This window comes from Chaetodon auriga, chromosome 24, assembly GCF_051107435.1.
Source record: "Chaetodon auriga isolate fChaAug3 chromosome 24, fChaAug3.hap1, whole genome shotgun sequence".
NCBI classification, from domain to species: Eukaryota; Metazoa; Chordata; class Actinopteri; order Chaetodontiformes; family Chaetodontidae; genus Chaetodon; species Chaetodon auriga.
In genome coordinates this window covers 15,798,142-15,814,105 of record NC_135097.1, presented here as the reverse complement: position 1 = coordinate 15,814,105, position 15,964 = coordinate 15,798,142, and the positions used below count along the sequence as shown (strand labels likewise).

General features: G+C 43.2%; 1 protein-coding gene across 27 annotated transcripts in view; it reads right to left on the bottom strand.

Moving 5' to 3' along the window:
- camk2d1 (calcium/calmodulin-dependent protein kinase (CaM kinase) II delta 1) overlaps positions 1-15,964 on the bottom strand; it is a 74,596-nt gene that overhangs the window by 1,729 nt on the left and 56,903 nt on the right. For 2 of the 27 annotated variants that reach the window (XM_076725148.1, XM_076725149.1), the window contains exons 10-20: positions 15,111-15,233; positions 14,905-14,988; positions 14,628-14,670; positions 12,987-13,027; positions 9,589-9,648; positions 8,264-8,308; positions 6,890-6,938; positions 897-917; positions 564-639; positions 390-484; positions 20-248 (exon numbers count right to left, since the gene is read on the bottom strand). In XM_076725148.1, the coding sequence (XP_076581263.1) occupies positions 20-248; positions 390-484; positions 564-639; positions 897-917; positions 6,890-6,938; positions 8,264-8,308; positions 9,589-9,648; positions 12,987-13,027; positions 14,628-14,670; positions 14,905-14,988; positions 15,111-15,233 (866 nt within the window). Of the gene's footprint in view, positions 1-15; positions 249-389; positions 485-563; positions 640-896; positions 918-6,889; positions 6,939-8,263; positions 8,309-9,588; positions 9,649-12,986; positions 13,028-14,627; positions 14,671-14,904; positions 14,989-15,110; positions 15,234-15,964 lie in introns of those variants that run through there. The other 25 variants (XM_076725151.1, XM_076725152.1, XM_076725153.1 and 22 more) reach the window with 18 other exon arrangements.

Genomic DNA, 15,964 nt, shown 5'->3' with positions numbered 1-15,964 from the left:
AAGGTCATGGCGGCCTTACTTGGTGGGCACGGTGGGCGAGCCGGAGCGGTGGAAGTGGATGTTCTGCCACTTGCTGTCGCGGCGGTGCCAGATGCGGGTCTCCTCGGACTGCATGGTGCGAGGCATGCCGCTGCCGTCGATGTACTGGGTGAGGCGGATGTAGGCGATGCAGGCGGCCTCGTCCCCGATCAGGTGGACGTGGGGGTTGAGCAGGATGGTGTGGATGGGCTGCTTCGCCTTGGACAGAGCTGCAGAGGGACAAAGAGCGTGGAGGGTGGAGAGAAAAACACAGTGAGGGGGAAGCAAAGGTCTCCACACTTTTATTACATTTACAATCTTAAAAATATGTTTGTGATGCGTCATTCGATCATCTGAAACAGAAATTGTACCATTCTCAAAGTAGAAGCGGTGGAAGTCGGTGCCCTCCACCAAGTTGCCCAGGGCCTCAGGCTCAAAAGACGTGAGGCCGGGGTCACAGATCTTCCTGAAATAGGAGCAGCCATGTTAGCGTCAGGGACTGGGGGTGTAGGATATCTGAGGTCAATCACAGCAGCTGAACTCACGTGTAGGCCTCAAAGTCGCCGTTGTTGATGGCCTCGATCAGCTGCTCGGTGACTTTGATGATCTCCTGCTTTCGAGCTGAGACACAGAGACAAAGGGATGTCAGAGTGGACGCACAACCCCTGATGGTTACGAAAAGAGGCACAAAATTAAAGTTAAAATGGACCAAAGTGGAAAATGAGCACAACATCGACCCAAAAATCACAACATCAGAACGTTCAGGGACACGTCAGTTCCAGAAACACACAGAATACAGCGTCACAGAGAAATGAATGAAGGGCAGACGGGCAGGAAGTTAGTCAGCATGGAGCGACATATGACAACATCAAAATTACCTTTCATGCTAAGTAGGTAAGCTAGGAAACAATGAATGGAGAGAATAAGTGCTGTTGTTGTGGCTTGCTCAAAGTACACCCACATTAACAGTTAACAGACGATGTGGTGGAGTTTCTATATACATACACACACTCCATTTTTTCCATTTTTACCTTTATCAGCTTCAAGTCCACTGTTGTTCCCGGCTAACTGAACACTCACAGTCTGCTGCCGGGGCTGTGCACTGACTCCATGGAGTGACATTAAAAGCAACACACTGACTGCACAGAGGTGAAACATGCTCCCCCGTCGTTTGTTTGAGACAGAAACCAGCAGCTCTGGCATCGGACGGGCTTGTACAGTAGCAGGAAGAGGCGCTGGACGCACACTGCTGACTGCTGATTGGCTGTTTTCAGAAAAGCCTGACACGGCTGAATTGATGTTAGCTGGACTTTACTTTGCAAACAGCAAACTTAGCGCTGGCCATGTTTACAGACACTATCAGTTAGCTGATGGGGCCAAAATGGGCCTTAAGAAACTTTTAGGAAACTGCTCAATACTTGTTCAGATGCTTTGCTCAAACCGACTTACATACACACACACACACACACACACACACACACACACACACACACACACACAAGAAACAATTAGTGTGTCAGCATGCTGATGTGTAGCTGAGGATCAAACCTTCCATTAATGGACCACTGCTCTCCCACAGTTAGATTTTGGGCTGCTTACATAAATCCTTAAACCTGAGTCAAGTCTGGCTGCTTGGTGTCCACAACCGAGACTGCCAGATGAAGCTACAGTAACTACATTTATTGCAGTAATTCTGTTACAGTCCCATACTTTAGCTGATTCCATTTCGTGAGACTTTTCAAAAAGACTTGGGAAGAGTTAACTGAAAACTCTTCACGCTCATTTTCGCTGCTTTCTACTGTTCCAGACATCGAACATGACACGAGGGGAAAAACAAACAAAAAAAAACTGAAAGGCAGGTTCACTTTCATTCATTTTCCTATTTCTATTTTTCATGGATGTAAGTATGGATCCTCCTCCTCTGTGACTCAGAGGCTGATAATAAAATACAGTCTGAAACAAGCAAAATTGGGATCTAACTTGGGAACCGTCTGACCAAAGAATGAATAAACAAGATTCTGAATGTGATGGGACATTTGCTTTCTGAACTTACCTGGCCTTTATCTCAAGCTGACTCTATTACTGTAATTCACTACTTACTGGCCTCTAAGTCTCTAAAACACTGAGACACTGAGAGCTCAGCTATTACCCAGAACCAAGAGGAGAGAGCACATCAGTCCAGTTTAAGCTGCTCTGCACTGGCTTCCTGTAACATTCAGGATTGATTTTACGGTCCTCCTCCTTCTACACAAAGCTATGGGCTAAATAATGGGCAAAGGCTGAGCTACATTGCTAACTCCCTTGTTCTGGAACACAGTACTTATTGATATCAGGTTAGCAGCTTGCTAGTTATTAGTTCCTTTACAGGGTTTACATGCAAACTATAAACTAACAAATTATGATGCACTGTCAGACTTCATAGCAGCCAAATGAGAGAAAAAATGTGTTCTATTCAATATGCACTAAATCCTGCAAACCTTTATATATTGGAGACACACCTCTCTTTCATCTTGTTGTTGACTTATTGTCTGAGATGTAGATCATACTTTCAGATTGCTTCACTTCTCCTCTAACTCTGGAAACACTCGAGAAGAAAAGAAATAAAATCCTGCTCGACAGTCACTCTACACTCCAGTCTGAGTCAATGTCATTTACAAAGAAGGCAAAAGAGGTTCTTCCACAGTATTTATCAGCGTCACTCAGGATGAATATGAGCAGTAGCAGTATGAAGAGCTTAGCCTGTAGGATTCTGTGATGCTCCACAGCATCTGTGGAGCGGAAATAATGCTCTTTGAGCGTCTGTCAGCTGTATAACACATAGTCTTTTCCTCTGGGATCTCATATAAGAGCATGTGAGGAAAGATGGAGGGTTTGCATGCACACACTCTGATGGATAGAAACATACACACACACACGTGTAGCAGATGGTGATAAGAAGAAAGAAGCTAAGCAGATGAACTGATCTTGGGTAGCAGCAGGAGTGTTGAGCCAAAAGAAACAAAGCACAGAACCATGAACTGTGACTGCAGGAAGAGATGACACACACACACACACACACACACACACACACACACACACACACACACTATTGACTATATATTATTATTTACAAAAACATGCCTCAAATATCTGTGCTGCTTCTGTTTGGATTGTTATCTGAGACGGATGCATGAATGTTGCTTTCACAGATCCGCGCTGAGGCTGCTGCCAGTACAAAATAACATTATGACATTTTTACAATACCTTTCTCTAACAACTGGAAACATTATTTTCCTCCAAAAACATTTTTACTTGACACTGAAAAACGAGCCACTTTGGGATTTAAACTGGGAACTGTCTGATCAGGGGAATAAAGAAACAAGATTACAAATGTGAGCTGACATTCAATGGCAGCTTTCAATACTTTGTCGTGCAGATAAATGTTCACTGTTACCAACAAGTACTTAAACCTGTTAGCTGGCCTGAGTGATGAGCAGTCCCACTACAGGCCATGGCTTTGACTTTACTGTTACAAGTCTATAATATACATTATTCTTAAGTTATCCAAAGTGTGTTAGATCCATGACTTGTTACTAAAACATTTTGGTTATTTTCACCTCTTCAGGCCACTTAAAATCTTTAAATGCATCTTTCTCATCCACACATTAAGAGCACAACCTGTGAGGAGGGGACACAAAAAGACGACGGCTGATTTTAAGGGCTCTCAAATGGAAAAGTTTGGGATCCACCGACTAACATCCACTCAAGAGACATCAGGGTGTCGTGACAGCTTCTGACCTGTGGGGGGTGCTATGAGACAGCAGCTCCGCACTCAGACACAGCAGTTGAGGTGTGGTTCAGTTATTTGTAAATCCCAGAGGTTTGTTTAGTCCAGACTTTTTATGAGCGCTGAACACTTGTTACAAGCACTGAGTCCAGCCCGTCATGTTCTTTCGATTCTGTTATAACTAATGAATCATAGCTGTGACGCACTAAGCATAAGGTGCAAATATCATTGAGTAAACCCCCCCCCCCAGGCTTGATTGGCAGCTTCATGGAATGTCATGATCTGCTCAGCAGCCCTGCTGTCATCCCTACTGATTGAACTCCACCTGTCTGACAAACAGCCTATAATTACCCTGGTATGAGGAACCTTTCCACACGTGGATCGTCTGTACTGAACTGTTTTTTTAAATACCAATTAATGCACCAGCTGAACTCTACTTACAGTAGCTCCTTTTCTTAAAAACAAGACTCACTGTTTCCTGGTTAATAGAAGGAAATGTGCTCTTCAGGCAGGCACAGATTTCTAGATGTAGATGTAAAGGTTAGTGGGTAGCCAATCTCTGAGCAGCCAGTGTTTCAGGGCCAGTGGTGCACTGTCATGACATTCCACTGACATGACAATGGGCCCATGTGTAAAATGAAACAAAGACATGTCGAGGAAAACTTGGAATTCAATAATTTACCATCTACTCTAAGACTACTACAACAACGTTTCCCCCCCCTAACTTTCTCTTTTGATTTTATTCCTACTTTCTCGTCTTCTTCTATATTGTATATTTGTTTGATTATTTTGTGCATGGATGTCAGGATGCAGGGTTTTGTTATGTTTGGATGTTTCTCTTGATTGTCATTGCTATGCAGAAGGAAAGCTCTTATTACTCTGGGAAATAGAAAATTGTCTTTCACAGCAGTCAAGCAGTCATTCCTTTGTTCATTTACACCAATTCCTCACATACTTTTTATCATATTTTCCAATTTTAGGAATTTTGCAAAGAATTTACTTCTCTCTACACTCACTGACATCAAAAGGAGCAGAAGCTTGGGGTTTCTTCCCCAGCACTGTGAAGTGGACTTACACTGGGAGTCGGTGGGGCCCTGGCTGGGCAGGGGCACCCCGAGCTGGGGACTGGGCCCCTGTGGGGGGGTGTGACGGGGGCCGCAGTGGCATGTGGTGGGATGGTCAGAGAAAAAGACCAGAAAGGAGGATGTGAAGAAGAGGAGCATGTAGGCAGCCACCAGTGCCCTCAGGATGTACTGGCAGCACTCCTCACCACTGGGCCAAATGCTAGGAGAGTACCAGCAAGAGGAGGAGGAAGAGGAGGAGGAGGAGGAGCAGGAGCAAGGCTGGTGAGAGGTGTCTAAACTCTTAAGGTGGTAAATTTCAGGAGAGTGTGCTAAGGTGAAACAGGGAACGCCAGAGGAAGTCAAAAGAATGGATGGATGGGTGGATGCAGAGAGGCGCAGTGGGTGCAGCAGGAATGACAGGGAAGCATGAAATCGAGAGAAGGAAAACATGAAATGAAGAATGAATGAATGAATGAATGAAAAGCATGCAGGAAATGACAGTTTGTTCAAAGCCCTCATTTCTACCACCAGCTGAGAACAAGTCAGAGATGAAAAGGTGGAAGGGTCTGTCCTCAGGTAGAAGGCGACGATGCAGGAGCACGAGCGGCACAGATAACAGCTGAAGAAACTGTCCAAAAGTCTGGTGAAAAGATCAAAATCAATTTCCTCTCTCCTCTCTGTGAACTGTTGCTGTGGGATGCATTTAAAGAGTTTAGCTTAGCACCACCCCGACAGAATGTTGAAGCTCCGTGGGTGCATAACAAGATAACTGCCCGCTAACATGTTAGCAACAACATCTACAACATCATGGATGTTCTGCTGTCAGCTTGCTGTGGAGTTTGTTCTCCTCCAAGCAAACCAGACCCTCTAACGAGAAGCCATCCATCTTTCATTCAAGAATTTGGAAATATTAGTTGTCCTTGTGTTTCTCCACAAAGGGGCCGCTGTTGAAATCCCAGAAGATGTCATGATTCAAATTCTCCGCTAATTGAATTAAGATTTCTAAGTCTCTTTGTGGGCTGAGGCTCTGACAGAGAAACAGCTGTATTATAGTTTGATGTAGACGAGTAATAGCAGAAAGAAATGATGAAAGGAAAAATCTCTTTGTGAGAAAAAAAAAAACAAAACAAAACTGAAGACACCCCTCTGAACACATCATAAGTAGAGCAGCGTAAAGCAATTTCAAAGCTTCGCTGAATAAGGTTATTGGAGCATTGACGAATGACGACCCTATCAGCCACGAATAACAATGGAGGCCATTATAAATGGAAGTGCTATGCCCCTTAATGGGCTTGTGTATGCACTGAAGTATAGAAGCACATATGCTAGGACACACAAACCCACACACACACACACTGCAGGGAAAGATATGAATGTGAGGAGCCTTAGAGAGGATAAATACTTTCACAGAACACTAAAAATGAGGAAATATTCAAGTCCTGTTTTACAGATTCTCTGTTCTATCAAAGACTTTCCAAACTTTGGACACTTAGAATAAATGGCTAAAATACAAACTTCACTGAAATCAAGCACTAAGGTCCATCCTAAACTCGTTACAGCAGAATTTGGCATTTCCTTGTGGGGAGTGACAAAGTCAGAGGCCAGACACCAGTTAGAGTATACAAAGCTAAATATATTCTACATTTCTACAGCTAATCTTCACCTCAGGGCCCCTAGTTGGCCAATCTGGCCATGCTTTAAGCACATGGTACTAGGACAACCATGAAATGCACAATGAAGCAACGGACCATGGGAAATGAAACATGTTGAAAACTGAAAGACAATAAATAATGCAACACATAAACATGCAACACATTCATGCAATAGAAACAACCAGTAACCAAGTGCTATCAGAAACGTTCCTGTGAAAAACATGGTTAGCTCAAACCTAAAGATAATGAGAGCCAGAGCACCCAAGGGGGAAAGAAAGGTGACCTTTAACTGTGATGTAAATACTTCATTGGCAGCACTTGCTTTTAAAGTTCAGAGTCGTCCTGCTAACAGACGGGTAGTTTGTGCGAGTTAATCTGAGTCGTCCTACCTCTCACGTCCTCGTCCTCGATGGTAGTGTTGGCACTCTCACTGGACTCCTGTGAAATGACAAATAAAGAGTATAACCAGCTGACATTAAACCACAAACAAGCTGAGGACAGCAATGCACTCACAACACGTCATTTCATCATCATCGTCATCTATTTCAGCACCTGTTACCTCTCAGTTTGGGATTAGATGATCGGATTTTGATCTATTATGCTGGGACATTAGTGTAAAAGACTTTGAACTGAGTGAACTAGCATGACACTGTTTAACACCCCTTCTGGATACAATTATCACTCCCTTGTTGTTAAACTTTAGGATGCAAATTCTAAATACTAGATATGACAGGATAGTTAAGGTTTATTAACCATGTGGCTCTCATTTTTGTAATTTCAGCTTGAAAAAAAGACAGATTTTTCCCTTCTGGACTGTTTTACTAATAAGCTTGGCGGACTGAAGGTTTGCTTACGAACTGTCTGATTGCTTGAGTGCTCATGTGTCTTCATCCGTCTTAACTCATTGTTCGACATGTCAATATTTTCCCAGCAGCTTAGTGAGTACCATCTTCTCAATATCAATAGCCCAAACTAACTGTCCTTGGTGTGACATCTGCACTTTACCCATAAAGCATACTTCACACGATGTTCTTTTTCATCCCTTTGTCAAACAAGGAATATTTTATGTTTCATGACACATTACTTGCATAATGATCCCATCATTATTCGTGGATGATGCATTGGTGCATATGAGCTAAGCAAACAGCTGTGCACTCTTCAACACCTTCACTATGCACAAGAACACATGCTGTATGCTACGCTACAAGCTACAACACCATCATGTCACTGCACAAAGCAAAAGATACAGGCATGCACATGTGTTCCCACACTATCATTTAACGGATTAAACATGATAATGTAGTGATTTGGTTTGGAACAGCTTTGGTATCCATGGTGTTGCATGGTCTTTGTTTTGTTCCAACAGCATGCATAATCCCTTTGTCACACAGCTGTAAAACTCACTATGATGCCACAATGACAATGGTCATACATGCTTTTCAGACTGTTCAACACTGGCATGTAAGATGACTCAAACTCATGTTGGGATTTTACACAACAATGGCATAAATACCCAGAAGAGTACGCAATGCAGAAAATTGTACACATAGAAGACCAGCTGTACATCGAGAATGACATGCAACAGTTGCTAACAGCATGCGATATTTTACAGAATCTGCAGTCTCTTGTTTTACCACGACATGTCGAGTGTCACTAACACCCAATGGCACACAAACACCATCATCAGAAGCAGCATTACTCTAAATGGTGCGCACATCAGCCGCAAACTACTGCTTCAGACTAACATCTGGTCAGCTGTATACCTTGTTTCCATCAGCTGGGTTGTGGATAACAGTGGTTTGAGGCTCCTGATTTGATAGGACCAACAGTAGGAAGAGAGGTTGGTGCAGAAGGAAAGTGAGTTAGGAAGAACATTTGACAGAAAAGAATTTTGCAAGAGAGGACAAGAAAAAAAGAAAAGTGAGGAAGGAAGTGGGGGAAATTTCCATAATTGCCATTTGGGGGAAAGCTTGCCAGCACTAACAACAGAATCACGAGAGCAGACTGCAGCACTGCTAAGTTCCCTGAACATCAAGTAAATCAAGTCAAGTCACCACAGATGATCAAATTTTACCCAACACTGACAAAAAAGATGACATTAAATGACATTTAACACAAACGTCATGGTCAATGATCTGTTCACATACTTCTGTATGTCTTTCCTGGCAAAGAGCCAGAGAAGAAAAACATCCAGGAAAGGTTTACATGAATATGCAAAAGACAGGTATTTGACCGATCACATCCAACTTTACAGATACATCAACATACTAAAGAGTTACTAAAGAGATTAAAGAAATCATCCAGACCAGAAAGAGAGCGAACAGAAATGTTGGGATGGATTTCCCTCTCACATCAACACTACATGCTATTGTAAAGTTGTGAGCTGCACACTGGTGCTGTATCATTGTGTCACCAGTGACAGATGTTACATAATGTAGCTTTGACTGAAACCCCAAAAGGACATCTGTAGGTGAACTCTCTGTCACAGTTCTGATCATGTTTCCTGACACAAGTACATGGTCTCAGCTCCACCTCAGGATAATGCTACTGCTGCCATTGCTGCATTTGTGTAGGTGTGCATGGCTACAGTGCATGTGCCCTTTGAAATGGAAGGAATGGTCTGGGGTGTTGAAAATCTCCAGAAGTAAAAATCTCATATTTTTGCATAGACAGTTTAAATTCTACGGTTTGGATGGTCATGGTCATCCAAATTTCAAGTGGCTCCTCAAACGTCACAACTCTAAAACTCAACTCAATAGCAAGCCAGTGTTGTCTCCACTTTGGTCGGCAACAAAGTCTTGAAGCCTGTGGCAACAGTATACGAAATGGCCCCAGTGTTACCATTGGGGCCATCATCAACAACAAAGGAAGATGTAGCCCAAGTACAGCAATGTGGCAATGCAATTAAGCACTCCAGAAGTGTGTGTTGACAGCTCATGTTACACAATCATTAAAGACATTTGTGGTTCTTAAGCTTTATGGAGAAAAAAAAAACATGGACAAAGTGAGAAAGGCATGGAGTTCAACATGGACAGAGAGAGACAGAGTCATGCAAACATGCAGGCAGCAAGGCAGGCAGACAGTGTACCAGAGAAGGAGTGGGGACAGGCTCTTTGGGGCTGGTGACCACATTGGCCTTGTTGTTGATCTGGAGGGACAGAGTGGACAGACAGGTAGACAGACGGGACAGGGCAGAAGTGACAAGGCTTAGTGTTCAAACAATGGCTCTTCGAGCAGCTGCTGTGGAGGGAAAGGTGGAGGATTGTGCTCGAGAGCTGCTGCCAAGACCGACGGCCCGTCACTGTGTGTGACCCGTCCAGCACAGAACAGGGTAAGCAGATAAACCTCCTGCAATTAAAACTCCAACAGTATAAAAAAATCATCAAGAGTTAATAAAGCAGCATTAGATGAAGTGAGACAGACAAACGGCCCAGTTACTCTGTAGATGAATGATAAATGTGGTAAAACTCGAAACAGACTTTTCTATTTGTTGCATACGAGCTGTCTTCTGCATGTACCACAGTAAAACCTGACTGCTCCTGAACTGCCTGAAACAGCTCGTCAGTAGTCCAGCCTTTTCTTCCATTATGGTTTGACTCATGTTGTAATATTCAGGGACAGTCCAGAGACAACATGTGAATGTTAAACCTCATCTGAAGCTAATTAAATAACGACAATCGTACGTTGGGTGTCAGTTCTTCTTGTTGCCTGCTCAGCTACCACTCGCTTTGTTGTTATATGAAGCCCGTTCTGCTCTGGGATCGTTACTGGTATGTGTGCGTGTTGCTTGTTGTAAGTAAACTTTAATATAATTCATTTAAAAGATGCAAAATATGATCAATTTACCTACAATTTTTAAGAATCTTTCTCAGCTGTCTGTACTATGTGAACATCACATCCTGTAAAGACTCATAACATGTGAGCATGCAAAGACAATCACTGACAAAAAAAAAAAAAAAAAAAAAAAAACCTGTATCAAGACAGCAGCTACAGTACTATTTATTTCTAAAGGTACAAGGAAGAGGGTCAGATTTTGAGATCATCCATTTCAGGCTATGTGGAAAGAAAAAAAAAAAAAAAACTACATGCAGACTGTTACTTCTCTAAGGTTTGTTCTTATGATGGGGACATACAACATGACCCTTAACTTCAGCCTCAATGTTTAATGACAGTCGATTTTCCAGTTAATACAGCGTTGATCCTTTTAACACACATGCCATTGCAAAGTGTGTCTTCTGGGCTCAAACAGGAACTACAGTTTGGTAAATATTAGTATAACAGTAGCATTTCAAGCAGCACTGAAAACAGTCCATCTCCTGTATTTGCACAGATGGAAGATTTAGGACTTTCTATTGATCTGCTCAACACCAATGTATGCAAAGCAGTACAGTTAATTTATTGTTGAAAGGTTTTTGTAATGAATTGGACTGATTCACTTAGTTTTCAAGCACTTAGTCCCTCTTTGAAATCAGTCCAAAATATCAATCAGTGTATGAGTAGAATAGCCCAGTGTCACCTTGTTGAGCAGAGGGCATCCTGAAGGTGTAGCTACACTCTCCGTACCTCCTCAGAGTGGGAGGTTTTCACTCTGTCCAGTCATGCGGTGCCTCCCCAGCCTAAAGCAGCAGTGCAGTGGAAGTTAAACGCCAGGGGTTTTCTACTGCTAACTACCACTCGCTAGTCAGTCTGGCTAACAAGCAGCAGCAAGCTCAGGCATACCCTCAAATGTTCTGTACCGTCCGTCTTCCTTTTCTGTGGTGAGCGGCCACAACAAGACAGGAGATAAAATGAACCTGTGCCTTATTTTAGAAAGATGGTTTTTAGACTAGAATAGAATATCTGGCTTCATAATGTACCCAGTGCAGTACTGTGCTGTTATGGAGGGGCTCATTTGCCGTAAGACAAAAGCTATCATATGTATCTGAACAGCCCTTCCTAACGACATGAAATAGGTGATTAATATTAACTCAGAGAAGTGTCATTAGTCCAAGTTGATACCATAGAGTAGCGATTATAGCCCCATAATCAGTTAATGACACTTTTAATGCGCATTTGTGCTCATTAAGAGCTGGTGTGATAGCACTTTCCTGGGAACAATTTTCCATCCTGCCATCTGCATCGAGTCACATTAATGAAAGCAGAAACAGTCGTTTGTGAAAAGACAAATAAAGGACCGCCATCAGCAGGAGCTCATCAACAGAAAGAGAAACACATGACTCACTCAGGGAGGCTCGATTAAAAGGCAAGTGCGTTTGAAAGGGAAATACCTCAGCGCCGGAGCTGAAATGAGCATGAAGAGTCGAAAGAGAAGCACTCCCTGATGAGCCAAAAGGTGTTCGAAGGAGTGCAGACGTCAAACCAAATGATTAGCAATCGCTGCAAACTTTTGACGATTTTTTTTGGCTTGTTTTGGTTTTATGGCATAGTGACCGCTCTCAACCTTGTTTTCCTGATAATCTGCCCACAACCAAACAGACAAAGCTAGTGATGAGCTGGTGAATATACACGAACGTAGCAGCTAAAGAGCCAGATATTTTTCTCAGGATTGGTGGACACCAAAACAGAGCTGAAAGGAGAGTGAATACTGGACTTCCACATTATATCCTTACTACATTTAACATGACTTAAGATTAATACTACTGTTGCTTCAGGAGTGCTGAATGTGTACGTAGGCTGTTTGGTAGCACGCTAAGCCAGACAACTTGTTTTGGATCTTTTCTGCCCTTTGGTGGCATCAGTCTCAGGTCAGGTCAGAGGCAGATGTTCCAAAGCTTCGCCACGAACCTGCATCGCTAGCTATCTGCATCGCTACATACCACTAGGGTTGAGAGTGAAAATGCTTTTGTTTTTCTGTCATTTGGGTGGAGTAACCCTTTATGATTAAAGAAAAAACCCTCAAAAGGATAATTGTGCTGGGAGAAGAATAACAGAGACAGTCTGGCTCATCAACATCTTTAACAAGGGTGAAAATGAACAACAGATTTAGAGGCGGAGGGTGGGAATAGGATGAAAACACACACACACACACACACACTTTTCTTGGTGGTGTCGATGGATGATTTCCATCATATGACAGCTGAGTGGAGAATGAAGAGATGAAGTCTATCTCCCACCCTTGAATCATAATCTAATCATCAGTTATTAGCTTCCAACAGTTCCCTCAACTGAGACAACAGATGCTCCTCCTCCTCTCACACACACTGACAATGCACAGGGGGATAATTATTGGCAAATATCTGTCACACCCACTCGGGAAGGACTGATTTCACCAAACTTGATCTCCTATTTTTGGCAAAGCGGCGGCGTTGTTTCAGTTCACTGACGATGCCACAGTACTCGAAGAAGAGCGCTTTAACGTGAGCTGAGACCTGCTGAGGTGCGGTGTGACATGCAGCACCGCAGCGTGCACGACAATAGTAAAGAAAACGTCAGCTGTCTGAGCAAGAAGTGGAAACAGAGGAGTGTGAAGAGCGAGAGCGAACTTACTTTGACACCATCTGGCTTTTTGTTCAGCAGGCTCTTGGCTGCTGTTGAGAAAAAGATAACAGTGCAAGGAAATCAGTGGGCAGCTGGAATTAACACACACGCAACACACACACACACACACACACGCGCGCGCGCACGCATGCACTGTCTATTCAAGGTTGGACAATTACTAGCAACCTCAAAGTGGGCCCTGTTAGAATTGGAAGCAGAAGAGAAAAATGCAAATTAAGTGAGGAGATGAAATAAAACTTAGTGAATCATCAGCCTGGAACATGCAATTAGATCCATCTGACGAGGCTGCAGGAGGCACTGTCAGCAGCAGCGGGCAGTCACAGCAGCAGCGGGAGAAGAACCGAGCTCTGCAGCTTCTCTTCCCCTTTCTCTGCCCACTTTCACTCAAGCACGCACATGTTTTATCTCAGACACGCCGCAAAAACAGCTCTGATTGATGACAGGAAGTCAGCTGGAATCATGGGAGGGGTGATTGTGTCTTCAGGTTTCGGAGGTCAGTGAGGACCACCTGCTCTTTAGTCAACATGCAGGGACAGTCTGAGAGACGAACAGATGATTGGGGGTGTCGGGGTTTTGTGAATCCTGCATGGCAGTGAGGGGTTTATTGTGTCAACTGTGTGTAACTGATAGAGGCTTTGCAGTGACAGCAAATATCATTTGGCAGTCATATTGGAGGAAAGTGTTTTTGAGTAATATAATGTTACTTGCAGTATTAAAACTGTAACGACATCCATTGTTCCGGACCATACTGTCAGTGTACCACATGATCAGATCAAGCATAACTGACAAAACTAACAGCATTTGTCACTTGAGCCATGTACGTAAACCCCATATATATATTATGCCTTTATTTTAACTCTGACGGGGACCTGTGGCAATAGTAGCTAAATAGTATGCTAGTTTGTGCTGAGTAGGCTTTTACAGAACCAGCACCTCCTGATCATTTGCATGTCGTGTGAGCAGTTCAGACAGCAGAAAGGCCTGGAATTTTGAAACAAAAGATGCTTTCTTTTCCTACAATATGACCACCAATGGATGCACTGTCAGCTGAAAGCTCTATACCGGTGCTTTAGTAGACATGACATGCCTCAGTACCAAACCTGATGGTGCAGTTTGACACTGAAGAGGTGCCAACTACACAGAGAACTCTTACCTTTCGCATGAGTTACCACACAAGAGGAGGAAGGAAGAAAAACAAAAGTAAAACACTTTGTTTGAACACTGCCAAAAAGACAGTTTAGAATTAACAAAAATAAAATGAGCGTGAATGAAACAAATGGAAGATTGGCTATCATTTGTCACAAAGAAAAACAATCAATAACGCTGGACTCCGTTTGAGTGCTCTGCCCTTTAAAAAGGGACCTGAAGATGGGACTGCATCGAGCTGTATGGTCATTCAGTCTGTGTTGATAGCAACTGAAAAGGGAGGACAGATGGAGCTTATCGGGCTCTAAAGGCCAGCGAATTTGAAAAACCGCAGCGCTCAAAAGAGCAGCATTTAAACAATGCCGAAATACATAACAGACAGAGTTAAGGGGGTGTCAAGGGGAGAAAAAAAAAAGCCCTCAGTAACAGCGTTAAGGACCAAGCGTTAGCCGCCAGTCTTCAATATTACTGGTTCAGTCCTACCTGAGAAGTTGCGAGTAGCCAGCATAGTGGTCAGAATAGCACCCTAGGGAGAGAGAAATGGACAAACAAACCAATGTTTACACAGGCGGAAAGGTTAATAATTAGATACTGTGGTGCCTGTGACTGGATTTGGCAGATTCTTCCAGCATTTATCATCTTAAAAGCCAAGTGGACCAGCGTTTTCAAGAAAAATACCAACTCCAGTCACTGAGAGTTGAACGCAGCAGAGTCAGAGTGATCGGCCCCGTCTTGTACACAAGCTCCCGCTGTCACTCACCTTGAGTTTCCTTCTGGCGTTGAATTTCTTCAGGCACTCCACAGTCTCCTGTCTGTGCATCATAGACGCCACAGTGGAGCGTTGCTGTAAACACAGAGAGACAGCGTGTGGGGTTATACGGTGTGCTCACAGACTATTTTATTTTGTTAGAGGAAGCTCTGCTATCATTGCATTTGAGGGTATGAGTGTGTGTGCGGGACACTTACGCAGATCCAGGGGTGTTTGAGTGCATCTGTGGCGGTCACTCTCTTGGCTGGATTAATGGTCAGCATCTTGTTGATCAGGTCTTTAGCCTCTGGAGTCACTGTGTCCCACTCAGGAGAAGGGAACTATTCCAGGAGTGACATCACAGAAACTATTTATAGAGTCCCATCAAGCATCTACAGTATTCACTTGCATCTAATACAGATATTATGGAGACAAACAATTTAGCAAGATTGGTGTAGACCAAGAAGTTATGCAATTGTTTTTGTTTCTGAACATATTGATGGGAATGTGTCCTCTTCTCTGCATGAGATACAAATAAAACGGACCCACTCATCAAAACATTGCTCAAAAACATCTTTTTAGGTATCAAGAAAGTGGTCTTAATACCAAAAGTTGTGTTATTTGGTCCTGATTTTCAACCGTCAAATAGAGCTCAGTGCTGTGGAAGTGTTTGTGATGATGGATCACATCCCCAGTCTGTCCTGGCTACGATTACACATCCACTGAAAGTGTTTTTAAGTGACAGGCATTTAAAAATGAGCTGCTGAGTCCCAATGTTTTCAATCACTTTCATTAATAATAACAGAATCCTACAGAAATGAATTCATCCTCTTGCAATCAGGTTCCAACATCCCTCATTTCTTAGAGTGGACAAAGCTCAAGTATCACGGTACATGCTTTAACAGTATATCAGACCATACTCCATCTACTCCATTTCCTTCCCCTCCTCCCACTCCTCCCACTCCTCTGGCTGCTTGAGCAATAGAGAACAGACAGCAGATACTGTTTACAGACTTACAGCCTGCCTGCAGTGGTCCAGTTTGGCAAGAGACAGTCAAAGCGTTACACAAAT